Below are 21,892 nucleotides of genomic sequence, written 5' to 3'. Positions count from 1 at the left end.
CTCCAAATCTTTACAACCAAAGATAGGGAAAGGGGAGAAGAAATAAGAGAAATAAGCTTAATGAGAAGCATGATCATGGGGTTGACCAACTTTACTCTAGGTCACTGTTTCCTTCCCATATTTAATCTCATCATTAAAAAAACATGACTATGAAGCATATTTTGCAAAATGCTACATCCATGGGGGAAGAACAGAGCTAGAAAGTGAACACAAAGAGCAAAGCTAAAGGCCCAGGTTAGAGGTCCAGGCCAGACTTCATCCAGTTTCTTGCTTCTTATTCCCAAGCAGAAGGTATTACAAGAATTAAGCTCAAGGCTGCTCGGTTAGGAAAAGCTGCATGCCCCTCTGCACTGTAGGGGTTGGAAGAAAAGGCTGGGAATGTGTTAGAGGAAAGAACCTAAGTCTTAATATCCCAGTCATGAGGCATGTTGTGTAACTTCCATACCCTGGGAACCCAGGAGGTGTAACGAAGCCAGCCAGTGTTCTAAGATACCAACTTATGAAGACTAAGGCAAAGCATACCCCTTCCATCTAAGAAGCAAGTCACAGCTTCCTTCCATTTATGTCTCTTCCCCCATACCTACCAGCATCACCTCAATCAGGTCTGGATTGAGGATAAGGATCCACTCTCGGCCCGACACTGGAAAGAGCTAGGAAACGGCAGCATCCAGGTGTTACGGAAGGAGATGCCAAGCTGGGTCTCCACAGCATGTTGGTGGTACTGTAGCCCATATTGCCTCAGGCTCCCCCAGAGGCCTCATTCAACACCTAATGCAACTGCTGGTTACAATACTAGAGGAGTTAGAACTGAACGTACTCAGGGCAGCTTCAATGGAAACTCCAGCTTGACATATAATGTACTCCTCACCTGTGTAGATGTCTGTCACCATCTCCCTCTCCTCTGAGTCCTCCTCTCTGTATTTCTTGTCCAGCAGGTTCGAGCCCACCTCCCTCTCCTCCGAGTCGTCCTCTCTCTCATCCATGTACTGCAGGTCTGAACCCATCCCCCTCTCCTCCGAGTCCTCGATATCTGAGCCCATCCCCCTGTCCCCTGAGTCCTGGAGTTCAGATACACCCAGTTCTTCCTCTTGTTCCATCCGGGAAAACCAGGTCAGGAATTGATCAGAGATTCCTGCTCACATACAAAAATACAAACACACAAAAATAAAAAGTTAAATGATTTTGTGGGAGATTTCATTAATTCAATTCAACAACTCAACAAACATATATCCAGGCTCTACTGGGGCAAGGCACTATACTAGGAATGCAAAGATAGAACAAAGGTCCTGCTCTCAAGGAACAAACAAATGAACAATGATGGGAAGAGATCAAATAAGCAAATAACTATGGTTAAAGGGAGGATGAGAAAAGCACAACGGCGAGATGTGAGGAAAGTGGTCTAGGAATGTAAAGAGGAAGAGCTCACATTCGAGGTAGAAGGGAGAGTATGAGGGAAATGTTTCATGGAAGAGGTGACATCTGGGTTTGTCCTGAGAAGATAAATATATGGACCAGAGAGGAAAAGTTCATTTTAAAGTTGTAGTGATTACATTATTTTTCAAATAAAGACAGAAAATGCAAGTTATAAATCAATCAACGGTCAAGTCTGCTGACAGGTCTTAACAAACAAGTGTCAGCAGCCAAGCATATGGTGCATTGTAGGGAAGTCTAGCATGCATGGGCAGGAACATGTGTGTGTAATGACTTTACGATACTATACAGTTATATGACACAACATTACATCATCAAGATTTCAATACAGGAAGAAAACACCCCACAAATTACAGTAAATTATTAAATTTAAGATGTTATTTAATCAATTTTATATTTTTTTGAAATGATGCAAATTTTAAAAAAATTAAAGGGTTAAAAAAGAAAGATTTCCTGGGTGGCATTGAGTAAACTTTTTTTGAAAAGGGGGCAGTAGGCCAAAGAAGTTTGGGAACTTCTGGTGTAGAGTATTCCTACTTGAAGTCAAGCAGTGAAGGAAAGGAAAAGGATACAAAATGATAATCTGAGAGCAAAGAACAGTCAAGGAAAATCTTGGCAAGGGAAAGTAATTCTATAGTATGAAGATAAGGTCTAATTAAAAGGAAAGGCAAAGAGATGCAAAAAAAGAGGAAGCTTTGATTAATGGAGCAAGGAAAATTTGGTGGTGGAGGAGATTGAAAGTAGAATAATAGTAATAATATAGCTGGCATTTATACAGATTGGTACAACAGTTTACATCTCATTCACTTCTTAGAGGAGTTATCTGAGCAAGAATAAATGGAAATCAGTAGCAGACCTAGAAATCACAAGATTCTCAGGCCAGGACACTTAGCACCTGCTGCTATTTCTTCCTTCACTTATCTCACAAAATGAGGCAGTGCTTCTCTTTCCCAAGGTAAACCCATGCACAAATTATTCCATTCTGTCCCACCATCGCGAGCAGCCCCCCTTTATCATCCTTACCCCCACTATCTTTTATCTCTTCCTGCTTAATGGCTGCATCCCTGATGCCTACAAGCAACATGCCTATGTCTAACTCCATTTTCAAAAAATCTTCACTTGACTGCTAGCTCTTGATTCTCATCTTTTCTCTCCTTTGACCTACATTCCTTCAAAAATCCTCTATAAACAGCTATGTGATTCTGCTTCCTTTCTTCTCTCTTAATGCCTTACAATCTGGCTTCCAACCTCAATCAACCCAAAATGATCTCTCTGAAAGTTACCAATGATATCTTGATTGCCACATCTAATGGGATGTTCCCCCTCTCTATCTTCATCCTCCCCAGCCTCTTTGCAGCCTTTGATGCTGCAGGATCACCCTCCTCTTCTCCCTGCCACTCCATCTTCTCTCTAGGTTTTTGGCACTACTTTCTTCCTCCATATGAGATAGCTTCCATTCTGTCTCCTCTGCTGGGTCTTTATCAAGGTCATGGCAGCCAAAGGTAGACGTTGCACAGGGCTCTATGGTAGGTCCCCTTCGTTCTCTCTTTATACTAATTCACTTGATGACATCAGCTCCCGTTGGTTATTACCTCTATGCTGATGATTCTCAGAATCCACTTATCCAGCCCAAACCTCTCTGCTGACTTCTAGTCTCTTATCTCCAACTACCTACTGGGTATCTCTAGCTACCAGCAGATATCAACAACTACATACTGGCTATCTCCAACTGGGTGTCCAGTAGACATCTTAAGTTCAAGTTCAAAACTGGATTCATTAACTTTCCCTTACAAAGCTTCCCTCTTCCTAATGTCACTTTTATTGTTGAGCCTACCACTGTCCTGTCAGTCACCTATGATTGAAACCTATCATCTTGGACCCCTCACTCTCTCACATACACCCTCCATCCCATATTCATTCTGTGACCAAGGCCTTTTGATTTTTACCTTTGTAACATCTTTCATGTGCTCACTTCTGTCCCCTAACAACTACAGGCAGCTAGGTGATGCAGTGGATAGAGTGCCAGGACTCCTCTTCCTGAGTTCAAATCTGTCCTCAGACAATTACTAGCTGTATGACCCTGGGTAAGTCACTTCTCTCTGTTTGCCTCAGTTTCCTCATCTGTAACAAGAGCTGGAGAAAGAAAATGGCAAACCGTTCCAGTATCTTTTCTAAGAAAACCCCTAATGGGGTCACAAAGAGTTGGACATGACTAAAATATGACTGAACAACAACATCAAAAAATTATCTAACACTTCATCACACCAGGGCAGGTCCTTGTCACCTCATAAGAAGCTTACTCGTCTGTCTGCCTATCTCAAATCCCTTCCCACTCCTGTCCATCTTTTACTCAGCTGTCCAAGTGTCCTTTCTAAAGATCTAAAGGTTTGATCAAGTCACACTCTACCCCTGTAAACTGCAGTGGCTCTCTATTACCTTCAGAATCCAATATAAAATCCTCCATTTGGCTTGTAAAGCCCTTCCAACCTGCCCCTCCCCACAGCTTTCCAATCTTCGTACACCTTACATTCCATATATTCTATACAACACCATCAGACCCAAATAGAAACAGATCCCATTGCATACTAACATCATGCTGTAGTGTGTTGTACCTATTTTGTTAAACATTTCAGTTTACAGTTTAATGACAGTTTAATCTGGCTCAGGCTGCACCTGGGGGTTCTGCCAGCCCCCTGCAATGAGTCTGACATCCCTGCTCTGTGATCGACTGCCCTCCGCATACCCTGTGGTCCCATGACCTTGGCCTCTTTGTGGCTCCTTGAACAAGTCAAGACATGCCAAGACATGCCATCAACCAGGGAACATGCCCAGAATTGGAAGATATTCCCTGGCTGTCCTCAATCCTGGAGTTCTCTCCCTCCCCACCTCTGTCTCCTGGCTTCCTTCATATCCCAGCTAAAATCCCAACTTCCACAGGGAGCCTTTCCTGATCCCTTGGAATTCTAGGACTCTCCCTCTGTTAATTATTTCCAATTTATTCTGTCTATAGCTTGTCTGTTCACAGTTAGCTGCATGTTTTCTCCACCACTCAAAGACCATGGGCAGGGCCTTGTCTTTTGCCTTTCTTTGCATCCCCAACCCTTAACATAGTGCCTGGAACACAGCAGGTGCTTAATAGAAGCATTTATCAGGCATCTACTCTGTATTACCTTTGTTGTTCAGTTATTTCACTTGTATTGGACTCTTCCTGATGCCATTTGGGGTTTTCTTGGCAAAGATATTGGACTGATTTACCATTTCCTATTCTGACTCATTTTACAGATGAGGAAACTGAGACAAACAGGGTTAAGTGACTTGCGCAGGGTCACACAAGTACTCAAGTATTCCTGACTCCAGGCCTGGTGCCGTTTTCACTGTGCAACCTAGATGCTAATCCATAGCATCTTGAAAGTGTAATGCCTCTGATAGGAATACTCGATATGTCCCTATACCCCTGGGCCTTCTCAATGGACAACAGTAGATGACTGAGTCAAACACTTGTTAAGTACCTACTGTATGCCAAACACTGGGCTAAGTGTTATCATTCAGGTTTTCTACTCTCTGGATCAGGCTTGGCCCCATTTACTTTGCATTCCCAACAAAGAAAAATGCCTCAGAGAGTGACCAGCACATGAATTGTGTCAAACACATTAGAATAACATCACAGGTCCCCAAACTTTTATAGCTGCCCCTGGTTTGCCTTTTCAAAGATACAGGCTTGGTGCCAACAGTGCCCAGTAGTAGAGACAAAAATAATGTATTTCTGCCACCTATTACCCTGTGCATCCAGCAGACCAAGTTCTGGGCCATGGCTGTCCTGGTTAAAGGCATTAGGGGTGTTTGGTGCAAACACCAGGACAGGAAGGATACAGGCAGCACAGAGCAAAGGTGTTTCTCCTCTAGAAGTAAGTTATCAGGCAAGGTTAACCTCCTCCAGGGACAAGCTTGCTCTGAACTTGATGATGATGCTTCCTACCCCTAGGCAAGTCACTTTGGTCAAATCTTATCATTTCTACCTACAAAACATCCCTCCTTCCAGGTACCTTTCAGATCTCCCACACAGCTACCTCTCTTGGGTAGGCCCTAATCACCTTCCTCTTGGATTAATACAACAGTCATTTAGTTAGATTCACAGCCTCAGGTCTTTCCAAAGTCTGTTTACAAAGTCTACCCTCTGCTCAGCTGCCACATGGACCCTCTTCTCACCCCCTCACCGTGAATAAGCTTTGGTTGCTTCCTCCATTGGATCAAATATAAACCCTCCTTGTGGCTCTTAAAGGCCTTCACCACCTTTCCATTCTCCTGCTTCCCTCCCTCTCCACACAGACTTTCCTCTAGCTACCCAAACCTAAGTGGCTGTGTCCCTACAAAGCACACTCTCCTCTGAAATGCTCACTCTACCCATCTATCCCACTACATTCCTTCAAGACTTTCACTTAACCCCAATTGCCTTGCCTTCCCCTCTCAAAAAAAAAAAAAGAAAGAAAGAAAGAAAGAAAAGACTCAGCTCCAAGTCAACCTCCCAACTGCACAATGCCTTTCCAGACCCCTCCATTGCTGAATGATGCCCTCCAATTTAAACTACACACTCCTCACGTACATCTTGTGTATTCAGTGTTGTTTTCATGTTGCCTCCTCATCTGAATGTGAGCTTTTTGGGGATAGACGCTATTTCTGTATTCCTGGCATAAAACACAATTTCTAGTACATATTAACCCCTTAATAAATGTTATTTGACTGGCAAACTCGTAGGTGAAAGGAAGTTACTAGTAATTAATCACTCTTCCTGCAGTTAATGGTGATTCACCAATTAGAAATACATTTGTATTTATGAAGAGATTAAACAGATACAAAGACAAAGCTACATCTATCATCTTGACGCAGATTAAACAGTGGGACCATAAAAAAAAAACTGGTAAGATGACACCATGTCCAGGAATTGGTGGGTGTGTCTGTGAGACCAAGGGGCGCAGTTACTGAACAGGAAAGCAGAAGGAAGCCTGAGTCAGTGGCTAAGTGCCTGTGTCCTCAGAGTGGGAGCTACAAACTAGGGAGTGAATATGTATGAAGCAAAATAGGTCTCTGGGTGCAAATGCCTCCCGTACCCAGTTCTCACTGTAGCAGGAGAGTGTGGATGGAGGATGGGTACCAGAACAACCATGAATAATCCTCAGAACTAATTCTGCGTTCACAATGACCGAGTGCAGGGAGTGCAGTGTATTCTAGAGCCAGGAAGAAACCTGCCTGTGTAGCTGGGCACAGCCTCTGGGAATCCATCTCCATGGATAAGAGTCCAGCATTTGAGGCCCTAAGGAGAACCCCCTCCTTTACAGAGACTGTATATTTAAATGGCACAGATCGGAGACCCCAGTAAAGGAGTGGAGGAAGAGAAGCCCAAGCTTTGATGTGAATGGATCTATCTGAAGCTTAAAGTTTCCCTGAGCATTCCAAGAGGTGCCCATCTATCTGTTCTACCATTCTAGTGAAAAGGCAGCAGTTTATTCCCTTCCCAACTGACAAGCACTTCCTTATAATTAAGCTGAAGCTCTACCTCATTTCTATAACCCATCAATGCCAATACTTTTTGCTCCAGAGACAAGCTATATAAAACAGATCTCAGATCTTGTTTCTCTTTCAATCTTGAGTCCATTCAAACCAATTACTCTCTGACCCAGTTGCCTGTGAAGTATTTTACCTCAGTCTGCAGGCTCCTCTGTACCTGAAGTGACCAGCCTGGAAAACTGACCCAGCTACCCCATACTGATTCTGGGCTCAGTCATTTCAGAACCTGGCACCATGGAAGCCCTGCCCACTGGTTCTTCCCCTATTGATAGCAAACTCTCAGCTCCCAGTCTGCTGAGATAAAAAATTCTTTCTCCCTCCCATGTCCTCCCCACACAACCTTCCCTTGCCTGGTCAGTGCTACCCCTAGTCAATTAATCAACAACTGTTTATCATTCTAAATCTTCCTCTGCCCCTCCCTTACACATACTCTTAGATATCTCACCAGATCGCTGGAATTCAATTATTGTCTACTTCCAAATGACTTCCAAATGTATATATCCTGTTCTATCTAATCTCTCCTCAATTCCTGTCCTATATCATTTTCCCAGAGGATTTCTCTGATTGGATGTCTTTCTTTTCCTAGTTTTACTTTACTTTATTTTTCAGTTCTCAACATTCACTTCCAAAAGAATTTGAATTCAAAATTTTCTCCCCATGTCTCCCCACCCCCCCACTCCAGAACAGCATGCACTGCATCCACCCCTTGCTCCAGTCTGTCCTCCCTTCTATTACCCACCCTTCTTCCATCCCCCTACTCCTCTTATTTTCCTGTAGGGCAAAATAGATTTCTGTACTCCAATGCCTGTATAGCTTAATTTCCAGCTATATGTCAAAACAATTTTGAACGTTCATTCTTAAAGCTTTGAGTTCCATATTCTCTCCCTCCCTCCCCACCCACCCTCAATGAGAAAACATGCAATTCAATATAGGTCATACATGTGTAACAGTGCAAAGTACTTTCATAACAGTGGTGTTGTAAAAGACTAACCACATTTCCCTCTGTCCTATATCCTGCCCTCAGATTATTCCATTCTCTCCCTTGACCTGTCCTCCCACAATAGTGGGAGTTCTGATTATCCCTTTCCCCAATTTACCATCCCTTCTATTATCTTGCCTCTCCTATCCCCTTCCCCCTTGCCTTCCTGCAGGGTAAAATAGATTTCCATATCCAACTGAGTGTGTGTGATTCCTCCTTAGGCCAAATCCCATAAGAGTAGGACTCACTTATTTCATTTTTCCCCTCTTTGCCTCCATTGTAAAATCTTTCTTCCCTCTTTTATGTGAGATGACTTGCTACATTCTACCACTCCCATTTTCTTACTCCTAGTACATTGAATTCAACAGTAAATTTTATTTTTTTTAGGTATTCTCCCTTCATATTCAGCTCATCCTGTGCCCTCTGCCTATATATCTATATCTATATATGTGTACACATATACAGATACATATACACATACATATATAGACATACACCCATTTACACATACATACCTACACATATATAATATACACCTACATACATACCCATACACGCCTACGCATATTCCCTCTAACTACCGTAACAATGAAAAAGATCCCATGAGTCACAAATAACATCTTTCCATGTAGGAATGTAAACAGTTCAACTTTAATGAGTTCCTTAAGACTTCTCTTTTCTATATACCTTTTCATGTTTCAACTGATTCTTGTATTTGAAAGTCAAATTTTCTATTCAGCTCTGGTCTTTTCAACAAGAATGTTAGGAAGTCTTCTATTTCACTGAAATTCCATTTTTTCCCCTTAAGTACTATACTCAGTTTTGCTGGGTAGGTGATTCTTGGTTTTAATCCTATCTCCTTTGACCTCTGGAATATCATATTCCAAGCCCTTTGATCCTTTAAGTGTAGAAGCTGCTAAATTCTGTGTTATCCTGATTGTATTTCCACAATACTTGAGTAGTTTCTTTCTGGCTGCTTATAATATTTTCTCCTTGACCTGGGAACTCTGGAATCTGGCTATAATATTCCCAAGAGTTTTCCTTTTGGGATCTCTTTCAGGAGCTGATTGGTGAATTCTTTCCATTTCTATTTTACCCTCTGGTTCTAGAATATCAGCGAAATTTTCCTTGATAATTTCTTGGAAGATGATGTCCAGACTCTTTTTTTGATCATGGTTTTCAGGTAGACCAATATTTTTTAAATTTTCTCTCCTGGATCTATTTTCCAAGTCAGTTGTCTTTCCAATGAGACATTTCACATTGTCTTCTATTTTTTCATTCTTTTGGTTTTGTTTTATAATTTCTTGGTTTCTCATAAAGTCATTATCTTTCATCTGCTCCATTCTAATTTTTAAAGAATTATTTTCTTCAGTGAGTTTTTGAACCTCCTTTTCCATTTGGATAATTCTGCTTTTTAAAGCACTCTTCTCATTGGCTTTTGGGACCTCTTGACATTTGGGTTAGTCTATTTTTAAAGGTGTTATTTTCTTCAGCATTTCTTTGGGTTTCCTTTAGCAAGCTGTTATCTTGCTTTGCTCTCATTTCTCTTCCCAATTTTTGAGCTCTTCCATCGCCTGAGACCATTGCATATTTTTTTCGGAGGTTTTGGATGTAGAAGCCTTGACTTTGATGTCTTCCTCTGATAGTATGCTTTGCTCTTCCTCATCCAAAAGGATGGAAGAAAATACCTTTTCACCAAGAAATAACCTTCTATAGTCTTATTTTCTTCCCTTTTTTGGGCATTTTCCCAGCCAGTTACTTGAGTTTTGAGTCCTTTGTCAGGTAGAGGGTATACTACCCTAGACTTCAGAGGTTTTGTGCAGTTGTTCTCTGAGATCTCTAGGGACCTGTAAGTTCTCATTTCCTCCAAGGTGGCATAATCAAGGGAGAGGAATTTACTTCTCTCCTGGCCTGCACTCTGGTCTATGAGCAACCATAAGCCCTCTTTTCTACCCCGGAACTGCGAGTAGGGTTCCCTCCACAGCCATAACCAGCTCCATCACAGCCACCACTAGCTCCACAAGTCTGTGCCAGTGCTTTTCCTCACCCCAGGACTGCCATTCAGGGCTGAGACCCAGACAGGCTGCTTGATTCCACCAGGGTCTTTAGGCAGGGTTCCAAAAGTGCTGCCCTGGAGCCAGACTACACTCCCCTCTCACTCAGATGAAAGAGCTTTCTTGCTGACCTTTGAAGCTATCTTTGGCACTTATAGGTTGGGAACCACAGCTGCTACCCATGATTGGGAACCACAGCTGCTACCCGTGATTCTGCACCCTGAAACCTGCTTCAGTCCTGTCCATGCCATTTGGCCCAAGCTGGGCTGCGCTCTGCTCTGAACCTGGTGCAAAAGACCCTTCCAACTGGTCTTCCAGGCTGTCTTGGGCTGGAAATCTGTTTCACTCTGTCATTTTGTGGCTTCTGCAGCTCTAAATTTGTTTAGAGTCATTTTTTACAGGTATTTTATGAGTTTTGGGAGGAAAGCTAGAGCCGGTTTGTCCTTCTACTTTTCCATCTTGGCTTCACACCTCTGGATATCTTGTTGACATGATCAAACTCAGCATGTCCCAAACAGAATTTTATTTCCCCTAAAACCCATTACCCTCCACCTCCAAACCTCTCTATTCTTTAATTCAATACACTATAAATAAACTCATAATCAAATTATAGATCATCTGATTCACATAAATCATCTGCCAAGGCTTATTAGGTCAGCCTTTGTAGTATCTCACCCATTCTCTTCTCTAACAGAACTATAACTCTAATTTTCAGATTCTAATCACCTTTCAGACTGGACTATTTTAACAGTCAATTAAAAGCTCTGCTCAACTGTGGTTTCACAACACTCCAATCCACCCTCTTTATTGCAGCCAAATTAAAATTCCTGGGAACACGTCTGACTACAACCTGGAACACATCACTCACTCTGCCCAAAAATTTCCAGTGGCTCTTCCCTGCTTCAAAGAAAAATGACAAACTCCTGAGTCTATGGCATCAAGTCCTCTCCTTCTTGTTTCTACCTTTCTGTCTTATTTCAAATCACGACACACAGGGTTCAAGCCCAAACTGCTCTGAAGCTCAGATGAAGAGCATGAACATAGCATACCACTACTCCCATCTATCTGTGCTTCTGGACATGCTAGCCAGCCCCCAGGACTGGGACACATTTCCTCCTCATCTCTGCCTCACTTGCTTGAAGACACTATCTCTGCTATACCCTGAAGCTGTTGTGCTCTCCCCTTCTGGAAATTATTTTGAATTACTCATCTTTGTACATGTTGTAACCAACCGGGCAGAACAGAATCTCACTCCATGAAGGCAGAATCTGTTTCATTTTTATAGGCCAGAGCTTTAGAATGCATTCAGTGAGTATTTAGTGAACTGATTTCCATATGAGAGCCTTTCAAAGACTTCAATACAGCGATCATGTTCACCACAAGTCATCCTCTCTGGGACTTTTAAGGAGTCTTCATGTGTGCTCTTATTGTCCCTAGCTGGTATTCTCTGGACATGCTCTGGTTATCAATGTCCCTTTTAAAAAGTATTCAAAAGGCAACACAAATGGGATCTGACCTGCATACCACCCATACCCTGGTCAAATATTCCCATGGGTCTTGCTTTAATCCACGAATAAAATTAAGGACTTAAGATTCAATTATCCTCAAGGTCCCTTATTAAATTTCCTCTGCATATTATCGTAGACCATTTTCTGGATCCCAGTTATCTCATCCAATGATCCAATGCATGAACCATCATTTTTAGATTCATGCCATGTAAGAATTTGACTTACAAATCTTTTCAACCTTTATATGATGTTTAAAAGCACCATGTAGATAAGTGTTGAACAGAAACAGAAGAGAGGCATCCAGAGTCCAAAAGAAAAGCACTCAAGATGTTATTCTGGACTAGCATTACTGATCCATTGGTGCCTGATTGATTCAATTAAGTCTATTACTACCCAGGCCTCTTGTTCTTCTCTCCACCCAATTCACAACAGTATTGTGGGACTCAGTTAAGATATCTAATGAAGATATATACTAGATCAGTAGTATTCCCTTCAATGAGTTTAATAATCCTATAAATTAGGGAAATAAGGTTATTCTAATCTTACTTTCTCTTTGGTGAACCCCTTGCTAGCTCAAAATGAACACTTTCTAAAGTGCTCATAAAGCACTTTTAATAACCCACTTAATAATTACATTGTCAGAAACTGAGTTCCCTCATAGTATTATTAAGGCTTATAGTTTTAAGAAATCATAAATTCTTTCTCGGGATTAAAGAATTTTAGACTTAAAAGGCACCCTGGAGGCAGGTAGTTTCCTTCCTTCCTTCCTTCCTCTCTCCCTTAATAGAGGAGTAAGGTACCAAGGCCCATAGAGAGGAAGTGAATTCTTGAAGATCACACACTGGGGGTAAGGGTCCTCTGACTCTCAACTCCATGCTCTTTACATTAGACTGTAACTTCATCTTCATTAGAAGAAAGCTACCTTAGGGCTCACATGAATTTTGCATGTTCTTCCACTGTGAGCCACCAATGACCTAGAATCAAATTTATCCAGCATATGCTTACCTGTGTCCTCCACCCTTGGAAGCAATGAGTGATTCCTTTGGCTTGCTAATGCTGGCAAGTTGACTTCCTGGGAGATGGGATTCTTTTCTCAGAATCTGTATTAAAGAGAAAATTCAAAAAAAAAAAGAGAAAATAAGCTCCCTCAAAAATCATTTGGCCAAGCTACAGGCTTGGAGAGGCAAGCAACATTTAACCAGATTTTTGCCAAGCAAAGTAACGTCAATAAGAACAATATTTAGATGAATCAACACCACTCCTTCCCAGGACAGTAAATAAGATTTAGTGCAATGGCAAGTTAACAAGAACTAGAAAGATTCCTTGCTCTACTTAGGTGGAACACCAACCTTCACCAACAAAAATGGTAGTTAGGAGAATAGCAGAACAGAATGCAAAATGAAGTACAGAGACACATGAACTCCTACAATCCATGGATCATCTTCCATGAGGTCAGTGTTATAGAATTGGTTGAATTGCTGTTGCAGAGGGAAGTAGATGGGACCAGAAGGAGATGGGAGTTAGTCTTTTTTGGATGGCAATGCTGGTCTGTGGTCACATGTAAGTTATTTAACTTCTCTGGGCCTCAGACTACTCTTTTATAAATAATGAGAATGACATATAACTTCCACTTCTTTCTAATAGAGTAGTTGGGAGTTTGCCAGCAAAAGTGAATTATTATTGGGGGGAAGACCCCAGCAAGGTAAAGAAAGAGCAGAACAAAAGACTGACAACTTGGTGAATCTCAGGGGACAAAGCCAGGAGTCACTGCTTCTTGTATTTAAATTTGGAAAACAGTTTATTGTTTGACTTATGCCATCCTTGATGAGACAAGAAAATGATGGGGGCAGCTGGAGTTCGACCTATCAACTGCGGCAGCTGTTTTACCAATCCATATAGCAGTTATTAATGGCTAAAGGCAAATCACAAAGGCAAGAATCAAGACCAAGGTCATAATGGTTTTATCAGCAGCCAATGAACCGGCTATTTTGTGGGGAGGTAAATGAGCAGGAAGGGTCAGTTATGTGGCCAATTGAGTACACACCAAACAGCATAGGTCATATATGTGATAATATAGGTCAAAATCTGGATTTTTGCCCAGAAATTTTGGGGTTTCCATAGACGCACTATAAACCCAATGAAAGCAACCACTGATCCCAATGAAAACAAACAATGACCCATGGAAGGTGAATTAGCTTTAGGGGAGCACCACATTTTTCTAAATGTAGCTGGATATATGCTGATGAAATTCCACAAACAAAACCTAGTCACTGCTCTTAAGCAACTTTGCATCTCTGCTATAAACACACAATTAAAATGCAAAGCAAAATTTTAAAGTGCAAAGAAATCCAGCCAAGGTGCTGGGAGGAAGCTGTGGAGGAAAGGATCACTTCAAGGTGAGGCAAAGAGCAGAGATTTAGTAAGGAAGAAATGGCACTCAAATTAAGGGGAGGAGCTACAGCAGATAAATGGAGGTCAAAAAGCTCCTGGCAGCAGGCATAGGGGCCCAATGAATTTGAAAAGGTGAAAGGGAATTCTGAAGCAATCTAGTACAAGTGTACCAAAATAAGAATTCCCTTTTTAATAGATTTACCATGAGGCTAGGCTGATTCTTCTGGACTTCTCTATCATGGCCTGGAAATCTCTTTAATCCAGGAAGATAATTTCAGCCCTGTAACTGGCACCTCAAGAATTTCTCCATGCCCTTGGGTCCCCTCCCTCTGATTGGACAGCTCCTAGTAGACTCTCCCTTTTCCACCCACCATTTTAATTCTGGTACTTCCATGGTCTAAGACAATTCCAAAAGACTCATAATGGAAGATGCTACCCACATCTAGAGAAAGAACTATGGAGTCTGAATGCAGATTGAGGTGTACTATTTTCTTTGTTTTTTCTTTCTCATGGTTTTCCCCTTTTGTTCCGATTTTCCTTTCACAACATCACTAACGTAGAAATGTTTAATATGACTGTACATGTATAACCTATATCAGATTGCATGCTGTCTTGAGGAAGGGGAAGGGAGAAAAAGTTAGAACTCAAAATCTTATAAAAATGAATGCTGAAAACTAAAAATAAATTTTAAAAAATCTGGTGCTCAAAACCTTAGGCAAATCACTCTCTAGGCCTGTTTCTTCATATATAAAATAAAGACATAAGGACAGAAGGCCTTTGAGATCACTCTAAAGTCACAGTTCCATAATCTCAATCTTACACATGCTGGATTATAGGATTCATATCCTTTGCTAGACAATCAGCATTGATGAACAGGAGTGGTATGAACAAAGAAGGTCCTTAGGAAAAATGACTTTGAGAGCAGCTAGGTGGAACAGTGGATAGACTAAAAGTCCTAGGTTCAGGAGGACCGAGTTTAAATCCAACCTCAGACACCTGCCACTTAATAGTTGAGCCTGGGCAAAGAAAAACAAAACAAAATAAAACAAAAAAACCCCAACTGTTTCAAAATAAAAATATTGTGAATTTTGAGAAAGAGGAACTTTAATGAAGGTGCTGCAGAAACAGAGATCAGGAGGAACCTTGGGGAAGGCAAGGCAAGGCATGGCCAATGCTAGACAGGGTCATAAAATTCTCAGAAAGGAATATAAGAATACAAAGGGCATTTGTGAGTGATAGAAATTCCAATGGGAATGAGGGGGAGGAGGCAGTCTCACTCTTGGCTTTTTATCTATTCCTTTGTAAGCACCTATTATTGGCCAGGTAATGGGTCAGACAAATGACTGGATGAGAGCTGTGGTCAATAGGAATATGCCCTACTTCACCTAGGCAAGAGGCTTATTTCCATGGAAGAACAAACCACTACCACAGGATACACACATTTCTGAAAGTCCTGACCACAAGGAAATTTTCAGGGGTGAGATGCTACTTCTGATACTTTTCCAACTCTTCCCCTTCTCCCTCAATTCTCTTAACCAAAACCTCCCCCTAAGACAAAAATACCCCATATACCCTAGAAATGAATGTGATACACTTCTTGGACTAAGAATCCCTCAGCATTATGCCCAGATGCTTTTCTTAATAGTTTAAGAATTCTGATTTTTTTTTTACCCCAATCAGAGTACCAACTAACAAATCTCATCAACTTTTTTTCTTTAATTAAATTGTCTATTGTGTAAGTGTTATGTACTGAGGCAGTTATGGGTAGACAGAGCTCTGGATCCAGAGTGTGACCCTGGGCTGAAGTCACTTAACCTCTGCTTCAAAATCCTATTCTGTAAAATGAAGGTAATAATAGCATCCATTCTGCAGGATTATGAGAATTAAATGAGATCAAATTTGTGAAGTGCATGACATAGCTGGCATAAAATAGATGGCAAATAAATGCTTATTCCATTCCTCATAAAGGGGAGGAACAAACCACTACCAATTACATTTTAGAAAAGGGAAAAATCAGAGCACAAGGAGATGACTTAAATTTTGGGGAGTCACAAAATGATAAGATTGTAAAGGAGCCAGAAACAATACCCAAGTCTTCCATCAGCTAATCCTACTCAAACCATCCATCCATCAGAGCAGGAGACAGACTCTAAACTAGCTGTTTCTTTTGTCGAGGCCAGAAATTTGACTCACTCTATCCTCTGGACAGAAAACCCAAAGCAAAGAGTTAACACTCAAGATGCAGCAAGGGTATGCTGCCCCTGGCCTGGGTTTCTGAACGTGCTTCATTTGTTGTCAGATAATTAAGAACCTAGGAGGACCAGGGTAGTATTTGGGTAGATTAAAGCCAAGAGAATACTTAGGAGGAACTGATAAGGAGTACTGCAGCTGAAGGGCAGAAAGGGAGGAACCAGGTCAAAGGCTCCATTTGAGAATGCTGGGAGGTAAACAGCATAAAACCAGAAGGAGCTGGAATCAATGAAAGCCTATCATATCACATAGGGAGAAACTAGAAGTAGTGCCTCTCTGACTTAGTTTCTTCTAGAGGGATCGATTGGCCAGGATGTGAGAACCACATACTATACTTTTCCCTCTCCCTTCTTGGATCGTAGTAACTCTAAAAAGGCCTTGATTTGATTAGACCTAAGTGACAAAGCCCACATCAGCACGTGATCAAGTAGGTTCAATTTCAACATGCAACCAGCTTCTACTAAATGTCATCATGGGGCTCACAGCCCACTAGGGGATGTGGCATCTAAAGTCATATAGGACAAATGCAGCAGACATATAAAAGTGCTCTGTGAGGTCGAGTGGGATCACTACCTACTACACAGAGTGAGGAAAAATAGTCAGAAAGGGTTCCTGGAGGCAGTAGTCACTGAGTTAGGCCTTGGAGACTGGGAGGATTCCCAAGGTTGACTGATACCAGGATCAAAGATTTAGTAGTTGTGATTTAAGAGATCCCAGAGGTCACTTAATCCAACTCATACACAAAAAGATTTCCCACTAGATGAGACCCAACAACTGCATCTTTTGTCTAGTCAAAATGATATTTCTCCACTGTTGTACAGAGATAAGGCACCAGCATCAAGTTAAGATTGTCCATTAGGCATTAAGTGACAAAATCCACATCAGCACATATGACCAGTGTAGAAGACATATGAAACAAGTGCTCTATGAGGTCCCAGAACAGGCCTAATGGATAAGGCACTTGATTACAGGTCAGGAGATTGAGGGCTCAGATCTCTTTGTGGTCATACAGAGCATATATTTTATTTTTGGGGTCTATGGAACTTTGGTATCCACCTGATTCACCCAACTTTTCTTTTGTGGCTCCAAGAAACTGTAGCATGAGTAGCACCCACACCCTGGTAAATGATCTAGGTAGATGGGCTAAACTGTGCTAAGTGTAACTGACAGGACTCAAACCCCATAGATGAGTTAAGGCATGTCCACTCCAAGCATGTGAAGACCTCCCCCAGTGGACTGGGTGGATGAGAACAACATTGTTCCAATGGCCGTGAAGGCGGCTGAAGCAGATGTTGTGGTACACTTAGAGCTTGGTCAGGCATTGAAGATGCTAAGGTCATACACTTCATCCCAGTTTTCTTGACTTTTGTCACATCCCTGGACTTCAAAGACTCAGGGAGAGTGAAGCCAATGACTTTGGGCAACTCTGCCTCACTTGCTAGTCAAGACATCACCCAAGATGTTGTTGGTCCTCTGTCAAAGGACAAACAACAAGACAGTCCAATTGAGCTAGGTGTGTTGCTGGAAGCTTGGAACTAGAAGAATATATCCTAGTAGAGTAATACTACCTGGTCCAAATGACCATGGAAAATGACACTCATAAATGGCTGAGAAATTGTGGTGGCATTTCAGAGACCAAAAGGGTATCACAATATATTCTGTCTATCCCAAATCTGAAATAGTCTTTTAGTTACCTTTCCTGATGGAGTATAAATATTTTATTAATCCATTTTCACAGATGTTTCAGTGTTCAGTTCACAAGTGTTTCAGCAGGGTCTGGAGGTGGAAGACCAGTAGAAATCATAGTTATCCTACATGGTGACTACATTCAGTAGTCTATAATCACTGCAAAGGAGCATCTGGCCCATTGCCTTATTGAAAAACAAATGGCATCTGACTCCCTTAGTCGAATAGTCAGCTCAAGGATAGGTTGGTGAGGAAGTCCTAGGATGGAGTTTCCAAGTTCAAAATGGGAGCATACACCAGATACTATCAAATACCTGAGGAGTGGGTCAAATTCACAGCAGCCATTGAGGGGACAGAGATTCCAGCTTAGAAGCATTTCAAAAGTCCCCTTGATGATCCTCACTAGATCAGATACCTAGGAAACTTCATCAGAAAAGAAGACTCTACCCTCTGATGGTAAATGAAGATAAACAGGCTAGGAACTAACACCTCTGGTCTGACAACTTGGATCTTCTTTCGTCTCAAGCCCATAAGGGCGTCTCCAAAGAAAGCCTTCTTCATACGGGAGTAGCTCACCATAGTCATAGTACATAAGGCTGGGAATCAGGGACACATCTTCATGAGTTCAAATCTGGCCTCAGATACTTACTAGCTGTGTGACTCTGGGCAAGTCACTTAACCCTGTTTGTCTCAGTTTCCTCATCTGCAAAAGGAGTTGGAGAAGAAAATGACAAACCATTGCATTATCTTTGCCAAGAAAACCCCAAATGGAGTCACGAAGAGTCAGACATAACTGAAAAAAGATTGAACCACAACATTGTTGAGATGAACCATTCAAATCCATGAAGAGCAGAAGCAGTGTGTCTGATGGAAACAGCACTGGGGTGGCAGTCAGAGGACCTGGGTTCAAATTACAGCTCTCTATGCCTCATTCATTAAATGAGGTTGGACCACTTGACTTGGGAGTTCCCCCTGCCCAATTCAGGTCTAACTCTGTGACCCTTTGATAAGGCCAGAGTTGGGAAGAACCGGGGGAGCGAGAGGGTGTGTGGTACATAGCACACAAATGAAGAAAAAGCACCACTACCTGAAGGGAGAAGACAAAAGATGTGTAGTGACCCAGGGAAGAGGCTGGAGACAGCTCCTCAGCTAACCCTCTGAGAGTGCCTTCCCCACACCCTTCCTGCCCATGCATACAGCTACGAGTGGGACAGCAAGGAAAAGCATCCTGATCCAGTCACTAGGAGATGGCTGGCAGCCAGCAGAGCCATGCTGTAGAGGGAAGGAAGCGGCTCCAGGCAGTCATCCAAAACCAGCTCCTCCTCAGCTTCCCTCACTATGTAACCCCCTGTCTCCAATCACCAGTCTACTTCCCCAGCAATAGCAGTAGCCCAGGGCCTCCAAGTCTTCCCCTTACCTTCCCTGTTGCTCCTTGCCCTCTGAGGGCTCACTCGCTGGAGCAAGAAGGGCAGATCTCTCTTGGGTTGGTCCCAGGACTCTGGATGATCCCTCCCAGGGGCTCTGACCACCTCTTTGCTCCCTGTTCAATGAGCCCTTCAGCGTGGTACAAGTGTGTCCTTCATGCACCTCTCTCCCATCTTCTGCCAAAGTGAGGAATCTTGGGTGTGGGAGGCTCAGACTCAGCTGGTGTGTGGTTAATTTTGCTGAAGCAGTTCCCTCATCCCATTTCTTTGCTTAGTAGAGGAGCATATTTACTACAAAGTAATGTAAAAATAAGAATGTGTCAATATATTTAAATGTTTCATGAAATGAGTCCACTTATTTATGACTTCTGGAGTGCAGTTGAGGAGGTACCACTTTTAGAATCTCAGTTTCCTCCTATGTTTGTTGTTCAGTCATTCTGTTTCCAACTTTTTATGACCCCATTTGAGATTTTCTTGGCAAAGATACTGTAATGGTTTGCCATTTCCTTCTCCAGCTCATTTTGCAGATGAGGAAACTGAGGCAAACAGGGTGAAGTGACTGACTTGCCAAGGGTCACACAGTTAGTAAGTGTCTGAGGTCAAATTTGAACTCAGGGCTTCCTGATTCCAGGCAAGGTGCTCCATCCACTGCACCACCTAGCTGTCAACAACACGGCAATGTCTCATCCTTTTAAGGTGATGATAGAAAGCCAGCATACCTGTGTTCAACAGACATATTTCTTAAGAGATGCGAGTCAGATAATCTTTTAATTATATACCAAGATGCTTATTCTGAAAGGCAATTAATTGAGGTTCTTTCCATAAAACGGAGAAGGCTTCCATGAAGCAATAGTAAACTCTGATTTATCTTTTGGGGGAAAACTGGACATTCGCATGCTAGATTTGTTTTACAGGTATCACATTCACATTATTCTCCCATCATCACACTTCCTGCCTTCACTTCAGGAAATGGAATCATGATTACAGCTCACTCTGACCAGCGATGATTGACAAAGTTGAAGTCTGCTGTCATTTCTGGAGCGCGAAATCAAATCAATAAGCATGTATTAATTGCTTGCTAATCAAGCTGGGATACAAAGAGGCAAAAGATAGACCCTGTCCTCAGGGAGCTCAAAATCCAAAGGGAGAGCTAACCAGCAAACAAACTTACACAAACTACACACAGGCTAAATAAGAGATAATTAGTAGAGGGAAGGTACTGGAATTAAGAAGGGTTGGGAAAGGCTTCCAGGAAAAGATGGGATTTTTGTTAAGACTTAATTGAACTGGTTCTTTGCTGAGGACAAAAATAATCCCAGCCTATTTTCCAGGCCAGGCCATTATACAGAATCACTCACTGAATCAGGATAAGAAGCCATAAAGGAGAGGTATTTCATTCCATCAGCCCTCTCCCTACATTTTCAGGGATCTGGACCACTTAATATGCTAGGAAATAGAGGGCTATTTGACAGAGAAGTCAACAAGACCCCAGCTGGAATTCGGGTCTGGCACTTAGTGGACTCTGTGACCCTGGCCAAGTCACTGAACCTTTCTCACAATTTCTTGATCAGTACAATGGGAATAATCATAGTCCCTACCTCACAATGCTGAAGTGAGGACCAAATAAGATAACTCATATAAACACTGGACAAACTATAAAGGGCTAGATAAGTGCCATGATTCTTATCAAGTTGGGTATTGGTGTTCAAAAAAATGGCAGCTGGGCTTTCCTCAAAGCTCTTCCCTCAAGCACAAACTCATTCTGTCCAGTGAAAGGCCTCAAAATTCCAGTCCACAGAACTGGGCAAGACTAGGAAAGGAAGTGCATTGTCATTCAGGTCACCCAGGGTCATTCTTCTGGAGCCAGGGGGTTACCAAACTTCAGGCCAAAAGAAAACCCTTCCATTTTTAGATGGTCCCTATCTTGGTGGTTTTCCCTTATTTATTGGAGGACCAAAATATACCCTCCTTAGCACAAAAGGGAAGACTCAAATCCACAGCAATGGTGAAGTCAATTTATAACTTAACTGGTGACTGACTTTTCTTAGACCTCCAAGGGTGTCTGGTGAAGAACAGCAATAATGTCTCAGAGAATCAGGCACTTCCCATCAGATTGGTTGGGATAAGGCCCCCTCCATTTGGCCTAAAGCTTCATCACAGCTGCTAAGCCTCCATCCTCCACCTCCTCCACAGCTCCATACTACAAAAAATTGGATCTACTTCCCCCTTGCTTACTGAGAACCAGCAACATACTGGGCTCTCCCCTTCATATCTATCAAAACAGGATTTACTCATCTATATCAACTACCTACTATGGACAGGGAAGTTTTAAGTGGATTGAATATACTAGATTGCAAGTTTAAGAATCTTCTTTTTTAATATTTATACCCTGTACATACAGTATGTGGGACCTCATCCATTATTATTCTACATGGGCATTTTCCCTCTAATCTAAAAGGCCCAGGATTTAAGACTATCTCAAAGGATCAAGCTATAAATGGGCTGCTTTATTTATCCATAAGGCAAAGAAAATAGAGTAGGATGAAAGTGTTTATTTCAAAGTAAAATCATAATATCTGTGTCAAGTGACTCTCTTCTTGTGTTAAG

General features: G+C 42.0%; 1 protein-coding gene across 5 annotated transcripts in view; it reads right to left on the bottom strand.

The window, feature by feature from the left end:
• The window catches only part of ZNF697 (zinc finger protein 697), a 46,578-nt gene that overhangs the window by 4,227 nt on the left and 20,459 nt on the right, over window positions 1–21,892 (bottom strand). For 2 of the 5 annotated variants that reach the window (XM_072644535.1, XM_072644537.1), the window contains exons 2-3: window positions 12,540–12,634; window positions 869–1,132 (exon numbers count right to left, since the gene is read on the bottom strand). In XM_072644535.1, the coding sequence (XP_072500636.1) occupies window positions 869–1,097 (229 nt within the window). In that variant the 5' untranslated portion in view covers window positions 1,098–1,132; window positions 12,540–12,634. Of the gene's footprint in view, window positions 1–584; window positions 762–868; window positions 1,133–12,539; window positions 12,635–19,278; window positions 19,577–21,892 lie in introns of those variants that run through there. The other 3 variants (XM_072644538.1, XM_072644539.1, XM_072644536.1) reach the window with 2 other exon arrangements.

Source organism: Notamacropus eugenii, chromosome 2 (assembly GCF_028372415.1).
Source record: "Notamacropus eugenii isolate mMacEug1 chromosome 2, mMacEug1.pri_v2, whole genome shotgun sequence".
In the NCBI taxonomy this organism is placed as follows: domain Eukaryota; kingdom Metazoa; phylum Chordata; class Mammalia; order Diprotodontia; family Macropodidae; genus Notamacropus; species Notamacropus eugenii.
The sequence above is the reverse complement of the archived record's forward strand: the minus strand, read 5'-3'. Positions and strand labels throughout refer to the sequence as shown.